The 27810-nt window shown below is 41.0% G+C and overlaps 1 protein-coding gene across 1 annotated transcript; it reads left to right on the top strand.

Moving 5' to 3' along the window:
* Positions 1-1696: 1696 nt before the first annotated feature.
* On the top strand, positions 1697-27511 carry LOC309492609 (uncharacterized protein). Its single transcript, XM_082161616.1, has 10 exons — positions 1697-1884; positions 3185-3245; positions 3844-3882; positions 4357-4612; positions 23374-23519; positions 26198-26477; positions 26565-26704; positions 26810-26901; positions 27169-27265; positions 27359-27511. The coding sequence occupies exons 2-10, from the start codon at positions 3209-3211 to the stop codon at positions 27379-27381; spliced, it is 1110 nt and encodes a 369-aa protein (XP_082017742.1). The 5' UTR covers positions 1697-1884; positions 3185-3208; the 3' UTR covers positions 27382-27511.
* The last annotated feature ends 299 nt before the right edge of the window (positions 27512-27810 follow it).

Genomic DNA, 27810 nt, shown 5'->3' with positions numbered 1-27810 from the left:
ATGTACAGAGACTCATGTGAATGTTGAAGTCAGCAGGACTCAGTTGCATCTGGTCCCTGAAAGAAAAAAAAAAAAGAAAAAACTGTGAACATACTGATATCAAGAGAAACTATAGGGCTGCACGATTTTGGGAATAGATTTTAGATTTTTCTGGTTAAAATTTATTTTTAAAATTCACAGAATACACACACACACACACACGTTTCCAACAATATATAATGAACACCAGGTTTGTTGTGCCTTGTAGGCATAGGCTACGCAGTGCTGCATAAAATAATAATAACAATAAATTAAATCTTCCAAAAGATTTCAAGAACAACTACGCTAGAGAAAAATATATTGATTATCATATGTTACTTCAAATGTTTCCATTCGTTATGATGATATGAAATGAGATAATAGTAAAAACATAAAGCCTAATGTTTGGTGCATTTTTCCTTTCAAACGCAATCGCGCTCCAAAATATGATACATTAAAACCCACAGCGCGCTCCAAAATATGATACATTCAAACCCACAGCGCGCTCCAAAATATGATACTCAAACCCACAGCACGCTCCAAAATATGATACATTAAAACCCACAGCGCGCTCCAAAATATGATACATTCAAACGCCATCGCGCTCCAAAATATTAAACATTATGGTTATACATATCTATGTTTGAGCAGATATCCACAAACAGTATTTATCAGGAAACACGGGTCTAAATAGTATAATATTCACCATATATCTAGCAACAGTTCAACTGCAATGTGAAGTTTATGCAACAATACCATAAACTAATAAGTAAGAATTTCTTACCTTACATCTTTCTTGTCTTCAAATCGCGTTCTTCTTCTTCTGGGGGTAAATCCAATTTAAGCTCAGACGTGTCTTCCAAACTCGACGAAAAGCAGAGACTTGTGAAGTTTTTTGGTGTTTTGTGTTTGAGGTAACGAGCGCGTTCGCGTCCCATGTGGAGATTTGCATGTGAATCTCTTTTGCGCGAGTGGGCGTGTCGAATTAAAAAGTAATTAGCAAGCGTTTGAGATACTGGACATCCTGTTGGTTTTATACAAATTACTTAAACAGAGAATATTTGTTTTCAGTTTGAATCCGATCATTTAAAAGTACACACTTAAATGTGTATAAAGGTATATGGCTCATAAATGTGTGACAAGTATTCGCAGAGTTTTGTTTCAGTTTATAGACGTGCTCAAGAAAAAAAAGTTCACCGCGACGGAGAGGCAGAACGCACACCCTGTTTATTTTCTTTATTTTACAGAAGCACAATGTTTTGATTTGATTGTAAGTGGACACATACAAAAGTAGAAATATCACAGATTATTTTTTTATATTTTTCTGTATAACCATAAATAACGGAGTAATTTAAGTTTATGTTGCTGCTATGTGAAAAAAATCCAGCAAAACGCGTCGGCGCGTTTCTCGACCTCAGAGGGTTAAAGCATAATTTGAGCTTGGCCCACGAACTTAAGGGTCATTGTAAGAAGTGTTATGTGTGTGTGTGTGTGTGTGTGTGTGTGTGTGTGCGTGTGTGTGTGTGTGTGTGTGTGTGTGTATGTGGACACGACATGTTTAGGTTGTTAGGACTGCATGTATTTTTTAGGGAACTGTGAACATCGTTTGCCCCAGACATAGAAAATGTGTGAATGTGGAAGATCCCCCAAGCCAGGCTGAGTTTCCTCATAAGGTCCACCTACGACACCCTCCCAAGCCCCAGCAACCTCTGTCTGTGGTATGGCTCATAGGAGAGCTGCCAACTTTGCAATGCCCAAAATCTGAGCCTGCAGCACATCCTGTCAAGCTGCAAAACAGCACTGACCCAGGGTCGGTACAGGTGGCGCCATGACCGAGTCCTGCGGAAGCTGGCGGAGATCCTGGAGGTATGCAGGGCGGAATCAGCCAGGGAGCAGCTACCACCGACATCAAGGTGGCCGATCCACTTCGTCAGAGAGGGAGGAGGGGCCCCTAACATTACGCTGCCACAGAGATCAGCCCTGGCAGGCAGTTGTGAGTGGAACCTGAGAGTGGACCTCGATCGGCAGCTCAGGTTTCCAACAGAGATCACCACAAACAACCTTCGACCGGACATCATTCTCTGGTCTACCACAGCCCGGGCAGTAATTTTGGCAGAGCTCACTGTCCCTTGGGAGGGAGGAATGGAGGCAGCCTTTGAGAGCAAAAAAGACCGGTACCTCGACCTCACCACCGAATGCAGAGAGGTCAGCTACCCGGTGGAAGTCGGCTGTAGGGGGTTCGTGGGAGCATCCAGCCAGTGCTTCCTGAAGAGCATGGGAGTCACCGGCACCAAACTCAGAAAGGCTCTGAAAGACCTGGCCGAGGAGGCCGAGCAGGGAAGCTTTTGGCTTTGGTAAAGAAGGAAGGACTAGGCATAGGGAAAGCAAGGGTCCTAGGGTCAGCTGCAGGGGGCTCCACCCCTGTGAGATGTTCCGGGATTAATGGAGTGAAACATCAATGAAGGGTGGCTCCCGGCTGATGACCCTGCAGCTACCCGCAATGGCACCGTCGGAGGTGCGGCAAGCAGAAATGCTCAGCGGGCAGTCACTTGTCACCTGAATCTTTTTTAATAAAACGAAATCATGTTGTGGTGATTCGTAAAACTTTTTAAACAAGTCTAAGAGTAATTTTGTGAGTATTTCATACATTTTTGTATTGAAATATTAATATTAGCAAATGCCCTGTGCAACCAAACCCAGGATTGAACTGGTTAGAGGCACCGCCGAGGACCCTGAATCGACATCTTACATCTTTAATCTACAGTTAAGGGCAATATTTGAATCCAGTGGATTATGGAAATGTTTTAGAAGGATCTAGAGGTTACAGCGGGATAGAAATACAACACTGCGTTTAATCTAAATTTAAATGTTGAATAGGAGTCCACACATACACCACATACATTTTTTGCTGTTATATTTTATTTACATTTCTTTTTTTTATTATTTAATTACTCCTGCTCCTGATAGCTATTATATCCATCGAGGAATGCTATTTTTTTCTGCCATTTAGATTTTAGTTAGTTCCTTTTTAATGGAAACTATATGTTATATGTTGAAAGAGAGAGAGAGAAGGGAGGAGAGACAAGGTTGATCATGTGATGCACATTTAAATGGCTCATCCTCCATAAAACTGTATATAACTCTCACACACTCTCCATCACTAAAGAAAGACAGACGCCTTTAATCCAACATGAAGAAGCTCTTCAAGTCCATGTGGATCTTCCTGGGTAACGTACAACATACATGGCATCTGCTATTTTACTAGATTCACGCTAATATTAACACTGTAATTCAGTAATGTTAACCCTTAATGTTAACCCCAATATTAACCCTTCGTTCAGTAATGTTGTCAACCTATGTTTCTAGTATAGTTTGCACTCATCTCGCTCTCTGCTGTGGATTTACTGCACATTTTCAATGTACTCAATGTATGGATTGTAAATTCACTTCATCACTGGATCTGTTTTTCTTTGTTACTTCATTATTCTAGTTCTGCTTTACAAAACAAATCTTGAAATCAGTGCTCATTTGTGTATGCAAATGATTTCTCAAGAAAGTCATGATTCACAGGAGCGTCTTCTGGTCCCACTTCAGCTGACAGTATTTTGCATGCTGCAGATTATTGTTAATATGTCAGTAGTTTCCTCCAGCTTGGCCATTAGTTAATACACAGATCAATGTTTTACAATGCCTTTGTCATGCAGATTATGTGTGATTTATTAGTGACTATATTAAAGTGAATTATTTGGAGAAAAAGTTTTACTTTAATTTACAGCGCTGCAGAACCTGCTTATCTGAACTCATTTGAATCTGTTTTTTACTCAGGGCTTTTATTGATTCAAGAAATGGTGAATGGAGCAGAAGGTAAGCATCTATTTGCTTTCAAATTGGTTTTTATCTTTATTCTATTCTTTTTTTTAACTGCCAAATGTAACAGTAATATGCCAGATATAATTTTAGTATGCCATTTGGATATAATTTTCAGGGACTTTTTCTTCCCAAACCACATAAAACACCAGTATTATTATATTTTCTGTTTTCACTCTAATTTGAAAGTTTTAGTAATTTTGTTGTTTTTGTAATACATTTTTTAAAATATATGTCTATATAGTTTTTAAGTTTGAGTTATTTTATTACTTCCACTATTCAGTTGTTCATTTCTTTTCAAGTAATATATTTTTTTAATGGTTTAGTTTTAGTTAATGATGATAACCCCAGATAAGGATAACGGATAAAAACACTAAGGCATTTTAATTTCAATGAAATGCTTTTAAAGATCCACTTTCCTAATGTTCAACAAGAATGAATAAAACTGTCTTTTTACTGGTCTTCTTTCAGAGAACGTTGCATTAGGGCAAACATCCACCCAGTCATCCACATATACGACTGAATATGCTGGAAATGCAGTCAATGGTGTACGTGAAACCTATTCCCACACTAACACACAGACCGACCCGTGGTGGAGAGTGGATCTGATGAAAGTATACAGAGTGAACAGAGTAGCCATCACTAACAGACTGACCAGCTATTATGCCAGGATAAACGGGGCAGTGATTCGCGTCGGGAACGTTCTGGACATTTACAGCAACCCCATGTGAGTCTTTCTTTGAATATTTAGAACAGGGGTCGGCAAGTAACTTTGGCCGCGGGCCAATTTTTTTTTTAGCCAGTAGATGGCGGGCCAGCTACACGGAGTAGGCCTATGGATACAAATTAAATACTCTTAATGAACTCTGTCTCACCTCCCATTTCCATAGCAATCGAATCGAATCGAATAGCAATCATGCCTCATTCGCTTAAAGGACAAGTTCGGTATTTTACACTTAAAGCCCTGTTTTCAGTTCGTTTCTGATGAAATACAATGGTTAAGATTGAAATTTGGACAAATGCTGCTGGCCCGAGAATTTTCGGTTTCTGTGGTATTCTCGGGCCAGCAGCATTTGTCCAAATTTCAATCTTAACCATTGTATTTCATCAGAAACGATCTGAAAACAGGGCTTTAAGTGTAAAATACCGAACTTGTCCTTTTAAGTCCGACTTTTGAACTTTATTCCTTTTTTTTATTATTATTTATTCGGGACACACACATACATGTCACAGGTCGGGGTGGGCAACTACAAGAAGATGACCCGGCCGCACCCCTCTTGAATTTGGGACACCACTGTGAGGAACCGATACCACGGCACACAGGCAGACAAAGGACAAACAGAATGAATACGATTTAAAAAGGTTTTATTTAATTGAAAAATACTAATTAAAAATAAGGAAAGCTTCGGCTTCTTGCAGCTAGCCCACACTGCACTGGCTTATTCCTCTTCACCGGGGCTCAGACAGACAGAGAATGGTGGCTTCTTCAGTGAAGCTAAACTGGTTCTCTTCACGAGGCTCAAGCGGACAGAGAATGGTGGCTTCTTCAGCAAAGCTGAACTGGTTCTCTTCACGGGGCTCAGGCAGACAGAGAACGGTGGCCCACCAAGAAAGCGACATCTGACTACGCTCACCAGCCGCCGGAAGTCGGGACAATACATCGGCATTAGTATGCTCTCTGCCAGGCCGGTACTGAAGCTGGTAATCATAGTTGGCTAACTGGGCCACCCAGCGTTGTTCCACTGCCCCCAACTTAGCGGTCCGTAGGTGGACCAGAGGATTATTATCGGTCACCACCGTCACTTTAGCTCCCCACAAGTAATCTTTAAACTTCTCACTCATAGCCCATTTTACTGCCAAAAGCTCTATCTTGAAGGAACTGTAATTGGAGGCGTTTCGTTCTGCTGGATGAAGGCTCCGACTGGCATAGGCAATGACTCTCTCAACTCCTTGTTGTCGCTGCGCTAAAACTGCTCCCAATCCTGCATTGCTGGCGTCGGTGTACAAGATGAACGGTTGGGTGAAATCGGCGTAGGCTAGAATCGGGGCCTGCAAGAGCTCCTGCTTGAGGTGTTGGAATGCTGCTTCACATGCTGTATCCCAGTTCACGGATGGAGATCTTTGACCACGAGGGTGCCCCGTGCCCTCGAGAAGGCGGTTTAGAGGTTTTGCGATCCCAGAGAAGCCTTTGATGAAGCGTCGATAGTACCCCACGAAGCCCAAAAAGGACCTTACTTGGCGGACAGTTCTCGGTGGTTCCCAACTCTGGACAGCGGACACTTTCTCTGGATCGGGGGAAACTCCTGCAGCACTGACTTTATGCCCCAGAAACATCACCTCTCGCCTGAACAGCTGGCATTTGTCTGGACGTAACTTCAACCCATATTTTTCCATAGCCTGGAACACTCTCTCTAGGTGGAGCAGGTGCGAGGCAAAATCTGGAGAGAAGACAATCACATCGTCCAGATAAACAAGAGTAGTATCAACTAACTGTCCCCCCAGGCACCGCTGCATCAGCCGCTGGAAGGTCGCGGGGGCGTTGCACAGCCCGAAAGGCATCCTGTCCCACTCAAAGAGCCCAAAGGGAGTGGTAAAGGCGGTCTTCTCCCGATCCCTCTCCTCCACCTGTACCTGCCAGTATCCACTGGCCAAATCCAACGTTGAGTACCAGGCAGCCTGCGTCAAACTGGTAAGAGAGTCCTCGATCCTCGGCAGTGGAAACGCATCCTTCTTGGTCACACTATTCAACTTCCTGTAGTCAACACAGAATCTCCAAGCACCGGTCTTTTTCCGTACTAGAAAAATTGGAGCCGACCAAGGGCTACTACTCTCCCGGATGATCCCTCCATCCAACATCTCCTTCAACAGAGTACGAACCTCAGAATAAAGAGTGGGGGGTACTGGTCGATATCGCTTTCTGCTGGGTGCTGCGTCACCCGTGGGGATCTGATGCTACAACCATAATCCTTGTCATGAGTAGAGAATACATGCTGCCGTTTCTTCAGGAAGTCCCGGAGCTGGAGTTGATGCCCCTCTTCCAAGCCCTCTCCTTTCAGGGAGTCCCCCGTCAAATGGTCCGGCACCCCGTTCCCCCGGAGATCCATTCCCGGTCCCACCTGCCGGACAGCCACCTCCACGACCGCAGAGCTCACTTGACTGAAACAGACATCTTTACCCTCCCTCACTTGCTGAGGGTGCACTGCAGTGACTCGGGCCAGACGTTGATGGCGATGAAGCGTAACCGGATAAGGATTGACATTCCGCACTCGTACGGAGACTCTACCTCGATGGACTACAGTCAGCCCTCGGGCCACCTCAATGGACTGGCAGTCCAGATGGGGTTCAATGAGGACCCAGTCGTCAGGCCCATAAGTCCTCGTGGGCAGCCTGGCCCAGATAACTGTCTCACTCTGTGCCGGAACAGATAGAGCGTACCGGCAGGTCACTCGACCGACACTCTCCAGATCCTCTTCGCGGCCAGCTGCATGAATCCTACGGCAGTCAGTCAGAATACGCTCCCACTCTCGTTTTTCGGATGCCGGGGATATCCGAGCCGGCCTGTTCCTGAACAATTCTTCCCAGCAGTTAGAGATGACATTCATACCGAGCAAAGCTCGATGAGTACCCAGGCAGTGATCTCTGACAATGACAACTCCCTTCTGCTGTACCGGGACTCCTTGGATGTGGAAGTCAACGACCATATACCCAGTATAAGGGATATCGAGTCCATTCGCTCCCCGTAATGTAAGTCGCGAAGCCTTTGCTCCCTGGAGCCGCTGATCTTGAAAAAGCTCTCTGGACAAGCTTTCGGAGAACAAGGTGACTTGTGAGCCCGTGTCCACCAGACATTCAATCTTCACCCCGTTAACCTGGATCTCCACAGTGGGGCAATGCCCAACCCAGTCATCTCTGGGAGTAGGCATACAAAGGGGGTCACTCACAGGGGTCCCGACCACTTGACCCACAGTGGCCGGTGAAACTAAAAACCCCCTTGAGAACTACGTCGGGAACCACACAGTCGACTAATGTGCCCCGATTCTCCACAACTGTTACAAATAGGCCACCCTTGATCATCCCACTGGAACTTTAGGTGAACTGGTGGTCCAGGATGACGCCTGGGCTCTCGACTCCCATCCGAGTAAGACCGCTCACCTGTCGTTGGCATGCTGCTACGTTGACCCCAACGTAATTCCTCCAAGAGTGTTTTAGACAATTCAACCATCTGTCCCTTAACATCCTCCAGAAGTTCTGTCCGCAGCTCCTGTTTCCAGTCGACTGGTGCAGGGGGGGTCAAAGCACATGCGCTACTAGCAGCTGTACAAACTGGTGGGTCGGCCGTCTCACCTTGATCCATTTCCAAGGCCAAGGCCTCCTGTTTGAGATCTTCAAAAGACAATGCGGGGTCCCGGCGGAGCTGGAGCCGTATGCTCCGACGAACGGGTCCTTCCCGGAGCCCCAAGACAAACTGATCCCGCAGTAAGGAGTCTCCGTCCCCCAGACCATGATCCGGTCGTCCCTTCAACCGTGCAAACTGTTCTCTCAACCTCAGAGAATAAGACCGCAGAGTTTGCCTCGGCCCCTGACGAAAGTTGAAGAATTGGGCCCGGAGGGCGGCTACTGGAGTAGCGTCGCCATACAATTCTGCCAGAAAATCAAAAAGGGCTTTGGCAGTAGCTCGTGCAGCACTGGGCGCAGCCAGGACTTCCCTCCTGGCGTCCCCCTCTAGGGAGCCCAAAACAAACTGTGTCTTCTGTGTGTCACTCAACCCTTGGAGACTTGCCAGGTACTCCATTTGTGTTTTCCAGTCCGGGAGACTCAACTCAGATCCCGTTCCTCCATAACGTTGTGCCCAGGGGGCGCACATAAACACCGGCATAACTTGAGGTCTTACGGCTCTCACCTCTTCGTCTGCCATGACGAACCCGTGGCCGCTACAACTCAAAGTGGTAATCCTGCCGACTACGCCACTTTACTGTCACAGGTCGGGGTGGGTAACTACAAGAAGATGACCCGGCCGCACCCCTCTTGAATTTGGGACACCACTGTGAGGAACCGATACCACGGGCACACAGGCAGACAAAGGACAAACAGAATGAATACGATTTAAAAAGGTTTTATTTAATTGAAAAATACTAATTAAAAATAAGGAAAGCTTCGGCTTCTTGCAGCTAGCCCACACTGCACTGGATTATTCCTCTTCACCGGGGCTCAGACAGACAGAGAATGGTGGCTTCTTCAGCGAAGCTAAACTGGTTCTCTTCACGAGGCTCAAGCGGACAGAGAATGGTGGCTTCTTCAGCGAAGCTGAACTGGTTCTCTTCACGGGGCTCAGGCGGACAGAGAATGGTGGCTTCTTCAGCAAAGCTGAACTGGTTCTCTTCACGGGGCTCAAGCGGACAGAGAATGGTGGCTTCTTCAGCGAAGCCAAACTAGTTCTCTTCACGGGGCTCAGGCGGACAGAGAATGGTGGCTTCTTCAGCAAAGCTGAACTGGTTCTCTTCACGGGGCTCAGGCGGACAGAGAATGGTGGCTTCTTCAGCGAAGCTGAACTGGGTCTCTTCACAGGGCTCAGGCGGACAGAAATGGATATCGTTGCTTCAACAAAGCTGAAGCGGACACTGCTGGAGACATAATAATACTGGAAGCAGTGAAAAGAAAAGCATCCACTAATTTATCTAGTAAAAGAAGTAATGGAAAGGAGTTCACCACTGGTTGATCTCATTCATTGGATTCCGAGACAGAAACGATATTATTTTCATAAAAGGGCTGGATCTCCTCATGCCTTCGCTATGCACTCCCACTCGTGTTTCACTGCAATCCACACAGAACAGCACACATGATTATATCGTCGCTGTCGGGCGGAAACCTCGTATGTCCAAATTTGGTCAATTTCATATTTTTTCACAAATCGATGCTATTGGTCAGTCCCCACGTGGTTCTGTTATTTTTACAAATTATTAACCAATCTAAAGTGTTGAAAATAGCTTGAGAGCAAATCTCGTAACTCCATTGGACACTTCAACTGTCTGAGAATCCTCGTAACTCCACCTCTTCTTCACTCCGCGGGGGGCGGGAGCCTCGCGGCATTTTGTCTCCTCAGGATTGAAACTCGCAACGATTAAGAAACCCTCGTCGAGCAACACGTAAAGCAAGCCTTAACTCTGATTTTATCTGTGTTAAACTATGATATCAGTTATTGATGCATTTTAAATGTCTACGTATTACTAGGCTTATTATTAGGCTTATTATACTTGTGCATTGAAGTTTTAAAATGTATCTAATATAGCCTAATACTTGAATTGAATTAAATGTTTTGGATACCAGCTTTAAATGATTGTTTTTATTATTATTTTACTGACTCGAAGTTGGCACTGTGCATGTAAAATACCCCAAGTAGCAGGTTTTATTTATGGGAGAAAAAGGGTCTGTCTACTGGTGCCAGTAAGTTAATCCTATTTTTGCATAACTCTGTCTGTTTTTTAAACAATAACGAGTGAAAATAGTTAGGTTAGATACATTTGAGTTGGCTTGTTTTGTTAAAAATCGATAGCTGTAATGCTTCGGTGCAGAAGGAAGCCCGTGAGCCACGGAGGTAAGTTTGCGTGCAGATTAGGCAAATTTCCACCTATTAGACAACGTTAGTCAGCTCATAATTTTTTGTTCTGCTTCACTTATAGCTCTTAAACCTTTAAAATGGAGTTTAGGAAGATGTATGTAACCACGGTCGTTAACTTTGATTAACTATTGAAGCCTTTTCTCTTGTCAAAAGGCTCAACGCGACCGCCGATTTTGTTTGCGTGCAGATTAATTTCCGCCTATTTTAGACAGCCTAATATTTTGGTATTGCATCACTCATATCTCTTAAACGTTTAAAATGGAGTTTAGGAAGATGTATGTAACCACAATCATTAGATTTGAATAGCTCTTAAAGCCTTATCTCTTATCAAAAGGCTGAACGCGACCGCAGACTGTTATGAACACTGCTGGCAGCAGCGACGTCTGTGTCCGTACCATTCTAATCAATGACAGCGTAACCTCGTATCTCCCTGCTCCCAAGTCATAAATCTCGTATCTCCGATTAAACATGATTTTAGGGAAATGATGTGTTAATGTTGGTATACAACAGTATATGATAGCAATATAAGGTATAATACCAACTTTAACGATACAATGTTTAATAACTAAAAAAATATGCAGTTTTTTTAATTTCCTGAAAAATAATGGTTTTGGAGATACGAGGATTCCGCCCGACAGCGACGATATCAATGTATAGCACTGCAAATCTTCATAACTCACAGCTTAGGGCGTTGGCAGGGGCTTCCAATCCTCAGTTCTTCAATACAATCTCCTTAACATCCACAATAAAGCATAAGGTGTCCAATCCTCTCCAAAAGATAAGTTATAAGTCATAAAGTTCCATTGTACCTTCCAAGACATCCATCACATCACAATCTAAGCAATGTATAACACTTATCTCTCCTTAATGATGAATTCCCACGGATAATTCTATCTCCGCTCTCCAAGTACCCAATTCCTCTTCCAATCCAGAACAAACACACTAGTTGGAGCACCCGACTGACGAACCCACGTTGGCGGGGACACAAACGCCTGGAGCACACACTGGAAAACACACACAGAAGACGATCCAAAAAGAACAACTTCCAGCCAACACTGACCTCGAAGGCGACACGAAAACCCCGCTCCCTGGTCAGAATATGAAGCCCTTTTGAATCTCTTCCTCCCACTTTGATTTCCAATCACCGCTGATTTGCGTTCTTCTCACACCTGGAATCAATCGTCAGTTAATGCTTTTGCCCGGAGTTACAGGAACCGGAGCGCTCTCGGGTCCCACACCGAAAGCGCTCCCCCCGGAAATCATGACCGTGCACAAAGGTTCCGCCCTTTCGAACAAAAAGTTCCGCCTCTTCATTTGTCACCCGTGACATACACAACTAAGGTTTAACCCTCTGAGGTCTGCAATCACGCCGGCGTGATTTGCTCGTTTTTTTTCTTATCAGTTCAATCGAGAGTCCAAATACTCTGTTGACTTTGATTTTTCAAACCAGTTTCATACATCAATCAATCCTGTTAAGTGTGTATTATTTTTGTGTATACTCACAATAAAAACAAAGTGTTGTGCTTTTTGCCAAATTAAGAAAAATAAACATGATGTGAGTTCTGCTTTCTCTCTGTCAGTGAAGTCAATTCGGAAACGCGTCCGAAAATGAACAATAACTCAGCGAATACTCAGTCAAACAGGCATACTGACACACAGGCATGAAGCTTGAATTCTCTTTTTTAAATGAAGTAATTTTTCTAAAAAACAAATATTCTCAGTTTATGTAATCTGTATGAAAACAGCGAGATGTCAGTCGTTCTCATCTCAGCTAATTATTTTTAATTTGACCCCGCCCACGGAGAGCGCGCGCTATTTAAAAAGCAAATGACTGAGGCAATCCATGCAAACTGTGAACGCCCCCATATCAGCTCAAGAAAACACATAAAGTTTATTCAGATCATTGTACTTGTTTACACCGTCTCGCGGCGCTGTGAGGAATAATAAAAATGGAAAATGTACCTCAGAAGTGCTGGTATTTCGAGGAGCAACGGATCCTGAGAACACTGTAGTAAGTTTTTTTCATTCTCAAGTGAATCGCGTTTCTGTCTGTGTGAATGAATGAACGCAGAGATGCGCTGTTTACCACAACTCGCAAAAAGACAGTTTAAATTTGAATCGCGTTTCTGTGTGTGAATGAATGATCTGCTTTTAGCAAACTATGTTGCTATACTGAGATGAGTAAAAATCGACTGAAATATGTTGAAATAAAATGTATTTGTATAAGCAACGTATTAAACTGCAAATGAACATTTATATTTCTTATATAAACAAAAGACCTATGTTACAGACATATGAAAGACAACATTTCGTTGACTAGTTTTGGATAGATTATACATTTTTACTGTAAAATATCTGCCACCTCAAATAAGCTTTTGTTTGCCAATTTTTGCTCATATTATGTTAAATATAGTATGTTTTGTCAAAAATAAAGTAATCAAATAATCAATCAAATCCTTAACTTTGAAATATGTATGATAAAATGTATAATTTAGTTTTTACAAAGAAAGATTACACTTGAATTGTTGTTGTAATTGTAACCTTTTTAATAATAAAAAAATATATATTTACAAGGTAGATGTAAACAAACTAATAAAAGGTAAATATAAGCCTTTTCTTTAAATAATTTTTATTGTGTTTTATTAGTGACAAATTTGGGGAGAGGATACATATTCCAAAACTGAAAATATGAGAATTAACTGCACAATTACTAGACATGTTTTCCTTGGATATTATACAATTTGCAAGCACAATTTGTGAAAAATAAAAAAATAAAAAAATAATGAGATGCTTCCAACTGTGAATATTTCACAATATTTCAATTTGGTAGAATATATATCTATATATATATCTATATCTATATATTTATATCTATATATATATATATATACATATACATATTGCTCTTGCATTCTTTCTTGTGGCTCAGTGACACACCTGAATGAATGCCTCATTAAGTATGCGGGCCCCATTGTCTCCTCAGGTGTGAACCACTAAATATGCATGATGATGTTGGATCGTTGACGCCCACTCGCATATTGTCTTTCCAAACAGAAAGTGTTTTGCAAAATTTAAATCAATGTATTGTTTTATGTGAATGATTAGGGAGGATGATTTTCACATCATTTTGAAGAAAAAACTCTAGGCCAGGGGTTCCCAAACTTTTCCATGACAAGGCCCCCCAAATACCACTAGGTTCTGGCCAAGGCCCCCCTTTTGCAGGATGTGTTATTGAACCCATCGACAATACTATGGCAAATGTAGAAATAAATAAATAAAACATCTAGGTGAACATCAGATTATGTGATGGTGTTTGATACCAGCCAATCAGAAAGATTATAGAGATGAACCTATTACAATTTTCAAGGCCAATTCCGATTTGTCATTGAGTTTGACCTGCCAATACAGATTTTAGCCGATTCTGATTAAATTTTTTCTAACCACTTTACAGCACACACAAATATTTATTTTCTATATATATATTTTTTTTATAAAACACCACTTTTATCCAAACTGATTAATAAAAACAAGTTTAAATGGGTACATTTTCTATAAATATTTTTGAGTCTTCATTTTCTTGAAGCCTACTGAAGTTCTTGTTAAAACACACTATACATGCAAATTATGTGCATTTTTGGTAGGCTACTTTTTGTGTGAAATCATATTTATTTTGTCCATCAAAAGTGTGCTTTCACTTTAATTGAGCGTGAGCAGCGCAGCAAAAATAGACTCGGCGCCGAAACCCTCCGCTTCACTACTGCTCACAGCACGCGACGCTCCTGCTTGACGCTCACGCGCTGCTCCTGCTCGCGGTGTGAATGCACTCACTGAACATGCACGGCGAAAAAAATTCGCGCTACTCACGCGCTGCTCGCGGTCTGAAACGGCCGTAATTCACAAGGTTTCCTACATGTGCGTTCTGTGTGCACATGTGATGCTGATGTTGCGCGATGTTAATCATGCGGCGCCCGAGTGCATTTGAATCGGCATTATGTCAGACTGAAAATCACGTGAAAATCGGCCAATTCTGGTCATCAGCCGATCAATCAGTTAATCTCTAAAAGATTAACATTAAAAGTATAATGTTCAGATAGGCTATGTAACAAATTATTAAAATGTTATTTTATAACAAGAATTTTTATAACAAAAATTTTTATAACAAAAAATAACACATTTTTTTTCCAACTTGCTGCGGCCCCCCTGGCGCCCCCTGGCGGCCCCCAGTTTGAAAACCCCTGCTCTAGGCGACAACATCCATTAGTCAAAAGTCTTGTTGACACATATTTAGTATGTGTTTTGTGGCCTTATTTCAGAAACTTTAGTTTTTAGTTTTTTCAATAATCATGCATAAACATTATTCTCTCAAAAATACAAACATGTACATTCATGTTGCTCACATATTATGGTAGCCCTGTTTGTGCTAAATAGAGTGTAATTACACTTTTGCCATTAATATGTTTATAAGCAACTGAAAAAAGCACAAATGTCAGGGCATGTCAGAACATCTCAAGGACCCCAAAAACACCTTAGACCCCAGAGGGGTCATAAAGGTTTTTTATGAATAGAATATAGAATATAATGCATAGTGCTAGTAGGCCTAAGTTTATTAGTCACATTCTTCCACTTGAGTAAACTTAGAATGAACTATCGCTACTATATGTAGTGTTTTAGAGTTTGATCGTTCCAGCAAACTTTTTTGTTTTCCTTTCTCCCAGAAATATATAAAATCTATTTCTATTTTATTTTTGCGTTTCTGGACACGTTTTTCTGTTTGTATCCTATACAGAATCTAGGAAAAATTTACGTTTTTGTTTTAAAATGCTGTATTAAGTTTTATAGTTGAGTGACGTCATTTCCTCTGCCGAGTCATCCAATCGCGTCTCGCTCAATGCTCAGAACAGCTTTGGATTTGAGCGAGACAGAGACCACAGAACTGAGAGTGTGTCGAGTGTATTAATCCCTGTCCTGTCTTTAATAAACTGCAGTGATCCCCCGAAGAGCCTGGTGTCGGTGGTTCTTTTGTGGTGCTGGGTGAAATCCGCTACAAATTGGTGCCGTGACCCGGATTTCAAGAGATCAGCCATCGCAGATCGCCGGGAGCAACTTCCGCTGACATCACCAGTCAACAAAACTTTTGTGGTAGATAAGGAGTGTGACTTAAACATGGACAGTTACGGTTTTACACACAACAAAACACAAGAACACATGCCAGTTGCAGATGTTAATCCTGCAAACGTAACACCTGGTTGTGTAAGGAGTAGTGTTTTAAGCTTGCAGAGGTTCTCTACTGGAATGGGGAGGGGGCCCCAGTTAAATAGTATGCTAGAACAAAGCATGGTAGCCACTCCAGTACACCTAGACACTCCAGTACATCCCTCGACCAGTAGTCCAACTATGCAAGGCAAGCATTAATTGACAGCCACCACAGAGACAAGCAGTCTATAAGAGTAGATAGAGAGAGAAGGGTTGATGAAACCTCATCTAATGCCTGGTGCATGACCCAACAGCAGTCCACTGCCGTTAATCAGGTGAGCGGTCCAGATTCTGCTCTCCTCGGGCGTGTGGTTTCTCTTCTAGAGCAGTTCCTTGTCAAACAGAAGGGGCAAGAACAGAAAACTGAACAGGGCAAGGTCGTGCCTGAAGACCCTACAGTCCCATGCAAAATATGTAGGGCTCAAGATCATACGACAAAGACTCATTGTTTTAAGGAGGGACTGTGTTTTAGGTGTTTCAAGACAGGGCACAGAGGTTTTGAATGCCCTGAGAAAAGACAAGTAAAACAAGTCACAGCCAGCGTAGCCACTAGACCTGAGCACCATTTAAACTAGAAAACCTGCACTGTGGGGGGGACAGTGTGGGTGTCAGACAAGCAAAGACCCCAGAAAACTGAGTGGTACTGGAAAAGCTTATCTCAACCAGTTCAAGATAATGATCAAGAACCCCTGCTGAATGTGCTTTCTAATGTTGACCGCTGGCATGGAGATAAGATACCGCAGAGAGTTGGCACAGTAGTATTGCGACAATGCCTTACACTAGAGCCACAGCAAGAACATTTGGTTTGGGGAAGGTTAAAGGAAGAAGTTCCCTTGTCTGTTGGAAGCACAGTAATGCTCGAACCCTCCACTTCCCGTTCTGCACCAAGAAATGTTATGGTAGCTCGCAGTGTTTGCCCACTCTGGGGTGATAAGTGGATTATGATGAGACTGATCAATATGATTGACCGCCCCATTGTGTTGCGCCGCAATACTAAAATAGCTAATGTGCACCCATGCCTCGCACTAGAGGAACTAGATCTCGCAGAAAAAAAGTACAGAATACCTGCAGGAAGGGGTTCAGCAGAATGTTGTCCAAGTTAATGAGCTTAACGAGAAAAGCAAGCTGCAGTCCGACTATAAAGCCAAGCTAAGAGAATTAGGGCTGACAGAAATTGACATCGAGTCCTGTGAAGTAAGTGATTACTGGAAAGGAGAGCTGACTGACCTCATAGTACAGTATGAAAGTACCTTCTCTCGTGACAAGCTAGATTGTGGTGAAGTAAAGAACACTGTTCATCGGATACGACTCAAAGATGAGAAGCCTTTTCGACTGCCCTACAGAAGGGTTCCGCCCACCCATTATCAAAAATTGAGACAAACATTGGATGAGATGGAGGAGCGTGGTATCATTCAAAAATCAAACAGTGAATGGGCGTCACCTTTAGTCTTAGTCTGGAAACCCTCTGGAGAACTAAGTATATGTACAGACTTTAGGTGGCTCAACCAAAGGACAGAGAAGGATGCGTATCCATTGCCCCATCAAGCTGATGCCCTCGCGTCATTGGGAGGAAATTGTTATTTTAGCACCATGGATCTAACATCGGGCTTCTATAACATTCCAATCCATGAGGATGATCGGAAATATATGGCATGCACAACTCCAGTAGGGCTCTATGAATATAATCGTATGGCTCAAGGTTTATGTAACAGCCCAGCAACGTTCTCACGCATGATGACATCTATCTTCGGAGACCAGAACTTCCTTTCGCTTCTTTGCTACTTGGATGATCTACTCGTCTTCGGCAAAACTGAGAAGGAAGCGCTTGATCGCCTGGAGATGGTGTTTTCCCGGCTTAAGGAGCATAACCTGAAACTGGCACGAAAAGAAGTGCTATTTCTTGAGAAGGACAGTCAAGTTTTTGGGTCATATTGTAACTGAGAGTGGCGTAGCAACTGATCCTGCAAAAGTGTCTACACTCAGCGACATTAAATCCACAGATTTGATGGAAGCAAACGGAAAGACTCCTTCACCAACCAAAGTTAAATCTTTTCTTGGGATGGCGAATTACTATTCCCATTTCATTGAAGGTCTCTCGACTTTAGCCAAACCATTGTTTAAACTGACAGCTAGGCAGAAAGTCGGGAGGAGACATGGACAAAAGAAACCCTTCGTTTCCAAACCTAGGCGTTTAAGACCTGAAGACTGGACTGCAGAGTGTGACACAGCTGTGGAAAATATAAAACATGCACTTTCTCACACTGTTGTTCTTGCCCACCCAGACTTCCACAGACCTTTTCTTTTGTCTACCGATGCATCTTTGGATGGTTTTGGTGCAGTCTTGAGTCAGATTCCAGAAGCCGAGACAAAACCTAGACCAGTTGCTTTTGCAAGCAAGACCCTGTCAAAAGCCCAGTCCAATTACCCTGCTCATAGGTTAGAGTTCTATGCACTGAAGTGGGCAGTTTGTGATAAATTCGCTCATTGGCTGAAGGGGACTAAATTTACAGTGCTAACTGATAACAATCCCCTCACGTACATAATGTCAAAGCCAAAGCTAGATGCCTGCGAGCAGAGATGGGTATCTAAGCTTGCCCCTTTTGACTTTGATCTCAGATATATACCTGGTACCAAGAACATCCCTGCTGATCTTTTGAGCCGTCGACCTTTTGCCAGAACATTAGAGGTCGGTGATGCACTTGAGACTAAATCTAAACATGTGACTTCTGATACCATACAGGAAACTTTCCGGTTATCAGTGAATGTGCACCAACAAATGGGTGAAAGCAGCATGCATTCTCAAGTTGAAAAACTGAAGGTGGTTAGTACTGAAGGGGTAAGAGCTGTCTTTGAGTCCTGTCTCAACTGGGAAGCCAGCAGTCCAGTTCATAGTATTCATCTAGCCCAGAATAATAATTTTGTCCATGGAGGTGTGAGCACTCTTCCAGTCTTCTCTATGGAGGATATACGGATGAAGCAGAAAGCAGATCCCACTGTGTCCCGTGTTGCATTCTTTGTCGAAAGGAAAAGGAGACCATCACGTAGAGAGAGAGAGAGACAATGAAACTGCACCAGTAATTAGACTTCTGAAACACTGGGAAAAGCTCGAAAATAAAAGATGGAGTTCTGTACCGCAGGTCCAAAGATCGGGTCGGTAAAGTCAGGTATCAGCTTGTGCTTCCACTGTCACTGAGAACTGTTGCTCTCAGAGGAACTCATGATGATGCAGGCCATCAAGGACAAAGCAGAACCCTTCATCTTGTACGCCAAAGGTTTTTCTGGTCTGGTATGGACACAGATGTTAAGAAGTATGTCTCACACTGTAAACGATGTGTTGTCGCAAAGACGCAAGAACCTGAGGCCAGGGCTCCACTAGAGTCTATCAGAACGAATTCACCACTTGAGCTCGTATGTATAGATTTCTGGTCTGCAGAAGGAACCCATGGAGAGAGTATTGATGTTCTAGTTATAACAGACCATTTGACAAAACTAGCACATGCGTTCCCCTGTCCCAACCAAACAGCCAAAGTAGTTGGTCAGAAATTGTGGAACAACTTTTTCTGTGTGTATGGCTTTCCACAGAGAATACATTCTGACAAAGGTGCAAATTTTGAGAGTAAATTGATCGCTGAGTTGTTGCTGGTGTCTGATGTTGAAAAGTTCCACACCACACCGTACCATCCTATGGGCAATGGGCAGACAGAGCGATTTAATCGCACTCTCGGCAGCATGATCCGCTCTTTGCCTCCTCGAGCAAAGGAGAAGTGGCCTCAAATCATTCAGACACTCACGTTTTCCTATAATTGTACTACCCACGAAACAACAGGGTTTGCGCCTTTCTACTTAATGTTTGGAAGGATTCCAAAGTTACCTGTAGACGTCATGTTTGGAAGTGCCCTCAGAAATGAGGATGTCCAGACTTATGATGAATATGTGAAATCTCTTCAGAAAGATCTCAGAGAAGCTGTGCATATTGCTAAAAGCAACACTACTGATGCAGAGAGAAAACAGGCCCAAGGGTATAACAAAAGATCTAAGGGCGCTCCTCTGGAGATCGGAGACCGTGTTCTCTTAGTAAATAAAAAGGAAAGAGGAAAAGGAAAGTTGGCGGACGTGTGGGACTCGGCAGTTCATGTAGTGATATGGAAAGATTCATCATTGCCCATCTACAGAGTTGAGAATCCCACAACAAAGAACAGCAAAGTTGTCCATCGTAACTTCCTCCTCCCAGTCAATTTCCTTCCATTGGAAGAGCCAGACATCGAATCAACAGTCTTATCAACAGTGTCGGAAGAGGAAAAAGATCAAACAGAAGACCAAAGATCTTTGTCCAGTATGGGAAGAGAATCAAGGAGCAGTAGAACGGTTGCTTGGATTTTTCAAGGAGCCGCTTTCAAAGCGCCTCAGAGTACTGGAAAATGTGCTGTAAAGACCAAAGAACATGTCACTGAGTTGGAAAAATCTGTCTGCGTAAGTCAAACAAGAGAGAGGGATCTTTCTACAAGGAGTGAAAGTGAACATACTGGAAGTTCTAGCGATGAACATGAAGCAAGGGATATGAACTCTGAAAGTGAGCAGTCTGAGGATGAGAATGGTGTACATGAATTACAACCAAATCAATTGTGCAGCAGGGATGGAGAAGAGCTCCAAGAATCTGTGAACAACCAGAGTGTTCAAGGTGAATCAATTGTCATGTCAAGTGATGCCAGTTCAATGAGCAGATCATTTGGAAGCTCTAAACATCAAGCCTCAAGTTACAAAAGTGGACATGAACAGAAAAAGTCCCCAAGAACAGTGACTGTGTAGCAGATACGGCATTGGAACGAAATGAAGGAACATTGAGAACTAGGGCAGGAAGGCTAGTGAAACCTGCCAGGTGCCTGCTTGAGTGTATGAGCATGATCTTGACTGAATCGGGGCAAAAAGATCCTCTTGCAGAGTTGCTCACAATTCTGTCAAGTTTGATAGAGAGCTAAATTGATCCTTAAAGTCAAATGTTAAGCTGACCTTGAGAACTGACCAGAAATAAGAACTGAGTGAGATTTGATAGTATTTGAGAAGTACTTTTTGTGGGAATGTATGGTAATATGTATAAGGGCGTATTTCTCCCGAGCAAAATGTTTTGCTATTCGTTTGAATGACTGAAGTCTGGGTATCCCGCTTTAAAGGAAAAAATATCTCACCTACGGCCTTAAAGTTTGCTGAAATTTAGGAGGGGAGAGTGTAGTGTTTTAGAGTTTGATCGTTCCAGCAAACTTTTTTGTTTTCCTTTCTCCCAGAAATATATAAAATCTATTTCTATTTTATTTTTGTGTTTCTGGACACGTTTTTCTGTTTGTATCCTATACAGAATCTAGGAAAAATGTAAGTTTTTGTTTTAAAATGCTGTATTAAGTTTTATAGTTGAGTGACGTCATTTCCACTGGCGAGTCATCCAATCGCGTCTCGCTCAATGCTCAGAACAGCTTTGGATTTGAGCGAGACAGAGACCACAGAACTGAGAGTGTGTCGAGTGTATTAATCCCTGTCCTGTCTTTAATAAACTGCAGTGATCCCCCGAAGAGCCTGGTGTCGGTGGTTCTTTTGTGGTGCTGGGTGAAATCCGCTACATATATATATATAAAATTAGCAAAACTTGGCCACTAAATATCTAATTTTCAATTATTTTAATGATCACAATTAAAGTTTTAATTTTATTAAATTGAACAAGCGCAACATTCAGCATTCAATCAAATATTCTAAAAGATATATTATTAATAATAATGTTATTTCAACATAATATCTCGTTATTTCGACATAATATGTGTGCGTGCAACAAGCAAGATGTGCATTTGTAAATCCGGTGACGCGTGCATTGATTTTTATTAATAAATTAGTGTTTTCTGACCGTGTCGAATGCAAAGATGAAGTTGACGATCGCCATCTCCGTAGTGAACGCGCCTATAGAGAGAAATGCACATCATGGATTACATAATCAGAGAGTAGCCTTTTTCTTTTCGTTTTGAATTATTTCGTTTAAAGACATTTCAAGCTTTGTGTATTTGATGTATTTCTCATGTCTGTGTGAGGCATACGCTGAGTTTCGTTAAGTTAGGATGAGATGCGCTCCAGTTCGCGTGCAATGCAAGTGACGGCGCGGGCACCTCCATGATTAGTGTCTGTTATATTTGCTTCTTATTTATTAAATCCAGGCAATTGGTTGATGAGAAATTGATTACAATTAAGATACAATTTATACAAAACGAAATTTATTTTAAAGAAAAGTTTTCTACAAAACAAAACTTAATGAAGTGGTCAAAATCATGTCTGACCCACTCCATGTCTCATATTGCGCATCCATATCTTACTCGTGCTGTTCACTTTTCATAAATCAACATAAATGGAAAAAAATAACATTATAATATTTTAACAAATATGAAACTAAATGCGCTTATTTTTTATTTATTTATTTATTTATTTTAACTTTATTTTTTTACTTTATTTTAACAGGGAACCAGACTGAGACCGAGATCTCTTTTTCAGCTGAGCCCTGTGAAACATATAAACATATACAATGTCACACAATGAAATATACATACACAATGAAGACATCCAAATCAACAAAAACAATCACAAACACATGAAACATCATATAAATCCTCCAATACATTTTTAAAATGGGCCAGGGACACAAGATTGTTTATCTGAAGTTTGATCTGTAATTTGTTCCATATATAGGGGGCAAAATAACTAAATGCAGATCTACCCAGCTCTGTTGAGATTGATGGGATCTTTAATGTAATCCACCTTTGGGATCTTGTTAAAATATTTGTATGTCTAATAAAAAGCAAAGAAGTTATGTAAGGAGGTAATTTTAAAAGATGAGCTTTGTAAATAAAAAGAAGAGCATGTTTCTCACGTCTCACAGCAAGAGAAGTCCAGTATTTAATGGCTACAACAAGCCTACAGACTCTCTATTTGTACAAATTGCTGCACATTCATTTAATTCAGAATTTTGCACACACAAGTTGAGAGGCATTTGTTCAAATCAAGTTCACGGATAATTGTGCGTGCATTTATTAATCATTATGATACTAAAGTCATAACAAAGTAGGCTATGCTATGTACAAAAAATCAGATGATCCCAGAATATGAATGATAACGTTTAATTTAATTTAATTTAATTTTAATGTATTATTATATTATTGTATTTATTTATGAAATACAATAAACATACAAATACATATCGGAAATGTCGTCCAGTTTTCTAATACTATTATTTGATAACAATACATTTTGGAAAACAAAATACAGCCATTTCTGCTTTTTTTTTTCTTTTAAACAAAAAAACCAAGCTGCACCCTTTTTTAAATTTCATCTTTCATTCCGAAATAGAATAATGAATGAACGAAAAAGTACACGGACCAATACACGGGGCCTATTTGTAATCCGTTATTGTAAAACAAAAATAGGCTGATAAAATTTTTTTTTTTTTTTACGGACTTCCAAAATAATCCGGCGGGCCAGTTTTGCTGGCGGGCCAGTTTTGGCCCGCGGGCCGCCAGTTGCCGACCCCTGGTTTAGACTAATGTTGCTGCAGATGACCATAAACTGATAACAGATTATCTCTCTGTCTGTAGATGTGCTGTAATTCCTACTATTCCATCTGGAGCCACATACACTTACTCATGCGGCGGGATGGAGGGACGTTACGTGATTGTCCATATTCCTGGAGATCAGAAGATTCTTACTCTTTCTGAGGTTGAAGTCTACGGGTATTTAGCAGGTAATTCATTGTTGTAGAACACTTTTCAATATATCATGCCATACAAAACTGAAAGTTGTTACACTTTATTAACCCTCTGGGGTCTGGGCTGTTTTTGGGGCCCTTGAGATGTTCTGACATGCCCTGATATTTGTGCTTTTTTCAGTTGCATATAAACATATTAATGGCAAAGGTGTAAATTCACTCTATATAGCACAAACAGGGCTACCATAATATGTGAGCCACGTGTATGTACATGTTTTCATTTTTGAGAGAATAATGTTTATGCGTGGTTATTGAAAAAACTAAAAACTAAAATTTCTGAAATAAGGCCACAAAACACATAGTAAATATGTGTCAATAAGACTTTTGACTAATGGATGTCCTCGCCTAGAGTTTTTTCTTCAAAATTATGTGAAAATAGTCTTGCTTTATCGTTCACATAAAACCATACATTGATTTAAATTGATGTAAAACAGGTTTTGCTTGGAAAGCCAATATGCGAGGGGGGCGTGAACAAGGAGTGGTTTACACCTTAGAATACAATGTCCCACCCACTCTGCATAATGATGAGCCATTCACTCAGGTGTGACACTGACTGAGCCACAATGCAAGGACAAAAGATATATTTAGAAGAAGACTTATATTGACCATTTAAGATTTTGCTTACATCTATCTTGTAAATATGTTTAACTATTTTATTAAAAAGGTTACAATTACAACAATAATTACAATTTCAACAATATTTCAAGTGTACTCTTTCTTTGTAAAAAAAAATTATTATAGGCATACATTTTATCTATGTATTCATTAGATTGAATATAGTCAACATTGGAACAGCTAACATCTTAGTTGATGACTTTATTTTTGACAAAAATAGATATAGAAATTGCTAAACAAAAGCTTATTTGACGTGGCAGTATATTCTACAGTAAAAACTGTACCCAAATCTAGTCAACAAGATGTTGTCTTTCATATTTCGCCTGACTGTAACGTTGTTTTCATGAAATATTAGGGCATATTGTTAATTTGCAGTTTAATACGTTGCTTATACAAATAGCCTACATTTTATTTCAACATATTTCAGTCGAATTTTCCTTTCCTCAGTATAGCAATACAGTTTGCTAAAACATCATCATTCATTCACACACGCATTTTAAATGTAACTTCTGGCAAAGATGAAGTTGACGATAGGCTATTGACTCGCGATCTTCGCAGTAGGCTAGTGAACGCACCGGAGAAATGCACATTTATTAGGCTACATAGTTTTTTTGTTTTGGATGGTTTTGTTTAGAACCAGCTTTCTGTAAATATATTTCACATTTTTTAGACATGTGAGGCGAGTAGGCTACGGTCTGGTTAATGATGATCTCCAGTTCATGCACCTTATGTTGTGATTGCTAGCCTATATTTACTTTAAATCCAGGAAATTTGTTAATGAAAAAATTATTAAAATTAAGATACAATTGATACAAAACGAAATTCGTTTTAAAGAAAGGATTTGTAGTTTCTGTTTTGAGGTCTCTGTGAAAGTTTGAAAGTCTTTTAGTGGCTTTCAGAGCGCTCGCGTCCATAATGGAGAACTGTCACGTAATATTGTTTTTTCCTCATAAATGCGAACACGAAAAATAAAAGACAAAAGACTTTTAAGTAAAACTTACTCCGAAATTGTGTCCTCGGCGGAATTCGCTCTTCAAAATGCTGCCGTTCGTAGTCTGAGTTACAATCTTCCTCTGAGGAAACAACCCGGTATCATGCATTCTTCCTCGCTGTCCAGAATCATCTGAAGGGCGTCTTTACTGGAGAAGCGTGCCATACTCAAAACGCGATGAACTATCAGTAAGTCTGATGAAGAAACTGTGTTTTTATGGCATTGATCGGGGGGCGTATGCGATGCATACTAGATCACCTAAACTATTTACCATTTGAATAGCGCCGGGGGCGGGGCGGCCTCAACTCATTATAGAGATAATGAGGCAGAAGGAAAAACGGTACCTCTCCTTGCTTTCAAACGGATTACATGAGTTGAAAACATTTGTTTTTTATATAAATTACTTCATTTAAAAGAAGAGATTTCAAGCTTCATAAAGACATATCTCACGTGTCTGTGTGAGAAGTATTCGGTGAGTTATTGTTCATTTTCGGACGCGTTTCAGAATGGACTACACTGACAGAGAGAAGGCAGAACTCGCTTCGTGTTTATTTTTCTTTATTTGGCGAAAAGCTCAACACTTTGTTTTTATTATGAGTATACACAAAAATAATACACATTTAACAGAATCGATTGATGTACGAAACTCCTATGAAAAATCAAAGTCAACAGAGTATTTATGAGTTTATTTTACACTGATAAAAAAAAAGCGAGCTGGTATCGCCGGCGATACCGTAGACCTCAGGGGGTTAATATCCTCCCAAACCAGTATGACGATATTCAAACTCTATTGGCATCTTACAGTCAGATTATTCAGATAAATGCATGTGTCCCTGTTGTGAGGAAGGTCAGTGTTTGTTTAATTCTAACTACAGGAAGTGGGGAAAATGTTAAAATGTTTTTTTGGAAGTACAAAAAAGTTGGTGCGGAAATGACTCAATTCACCTCAAGTTGTAGTTCATCAATAATCCTGTAGCTCTCAAATCTCATTCACACAAGTGCATGTTCAAACTTTGAGTGTCAAGACAGAACTTTATTCTTTTCCCAGGAAATCTGGCAGTAGATGGTGCCGTTACACAGTCGTCAACATGGTTGGACTGGTTTGCTGAAAAGGCCATTGATGGTAATCGAGGTCTCCAGCAGTTGTACACGGGATGCTCCTCAACCCTTAATGAGACTAACCCGTGGTGGAGGCTGGATCTGCGTCATATTTACAGAGTTAGTAAAGTGGTCGTCACTAACAGACGAGACTGCTGTGCAGAACAAATAAACGGAGCGGAGATTCGCATCGGAAACTCTTTGGAGAACAACGGCAACAACAATCCCATGTGAGACTCTTGAGGTTGAAAGAACATGAGAGAAATGCAAAGATTCAACACACTATCTCCTTCATCTGTTTCTCTCTCTGTCTGTAGATGTGCTGTTATTCCTGCTATTCCAGCTGGCGAGTCCTACAGCTACTCATGTGGTGGGATGGAGGGACGTTATGTGAATCTGATCATTGCTGGAGACATGAAGACACTCACTCTCTGTGAGGTGGAGGTTTATGGAGAAGGTAAAACATCACCTTTTTTTTGTCCGCAAGACACAGTGGAGAGTTTTAATGAACACAAAGTCAACTAATTCATATATTTACATGTATGAATGTATCTTTGTACAGGTCCCGCTTTAAAAAGATCATTTGTAAAAATGCAGTTTAACTCCAACAATGATATGACTGACCCTTCAATGAGAGAAAATGTTCTGAAACAGGTGAGAGAAACAAACACATTCAACCTTAAAGAGCTACTGGTATTTTACAGTAATCATGAAGGTTGAATGGTATTAAAGTGATGTGATAAAGTTTGTTTGAGGCATTTCTTTGAGATTTGAGCATATATCATCATATTCTGAGCCAAAACTTCAAAAAGTTATGACCAGTCTTGAAGAAAAAATGGATGACTAACTTGTAAGATTAGTTTAAGCGGTTTATGCAACTGGCCACTGTTCTAATAATTTTAGTATGAATGTTATTTTCAGCTGGGATCTGCTCTTGCTGATAGAGGATTCACAAATGTGACACTGCGATGGTCTCAAACTCCTAAACGGGTGATCCAGGAGGTGAACGATGCTAAACGTGAGTCTTAAAATGACTTATAAAATAATCTGCACAAACAGGAATGATTATTAAATTGGTAAGAGATGTAATAAGCAAATGTTTTATTTACAGGTCGCTGTGGTAAAGAAAATTAACACTCTGGAAATCAACACTTTCTTCAGTTCACTAAATTTACATTCATTAAAGACAATGAATCTGATTCTAAATACATTGGCGGAAATTTCTTCATAATTATGTGTTTACAATATAAAGACTCTTAAAGGACTTCTGCTTGCTTCCCTGTAACTGTAATTATTCACAAATCTAAGAATTATAAAACACCTTGTGTAATTGTTTATTGTCAACAAACAGAGATAGTAATACATGTAATAAAAATAAGTAAATAAATGTCAAATTTACATTCACACAACCCACAAGTATAATTCAAATTAATGACAGTTTTTGCTGTATTCACTTTTACTATTTTTATTGTAATATCTATATATTGTACATTGAGTACATTCCTTGCCATTTTATGTTGTTGGAGCTGTAAGGAGGTGAACAGGATCTCACGTGAATGGACA

Source organism: Leuciscus leuciscus (assembly GCF_965113295.1).
Source record: "Leuciscus leuciscus genome assembly, chromosome: 2".
NCBI lineage: Eukaryota > Metazoa > Chordata > Actinopteri > Cypriniformes > Leuciscidae > Leuciscus > Leuciscus leuciscus.
The sequence above is the reverse complement of the archived record's forward strand: the minus strand, read 5'-3'. Positions and strand labels throughout refer to the sequence as shown.

Excerpts from the sequence above, each read along its gene's own strand:
- LOC309492609 (XM_082161616.1), top strand. The coding sequence starts at position 3,209 with ATGAAGAAGCTCTTCAAGTCCATGTGGATCTTCCTGG. Across the intron at positions 26,705-26,809 it reads GGTGGAGGTTTATGGAGAAG|GTCCCGCTTTAAAAAGATCA; the intron begins GTAAAACATCAC and ends ATCTTTGTACAG. Across the intron at positions 26,902-27,168 it reads GAGAAAATGTTCTGAAACAG|CTGGGATCTGCTCTTGCTGA; the intron begins GTGAGAGAAACA and ends TGTTATTTTCAG.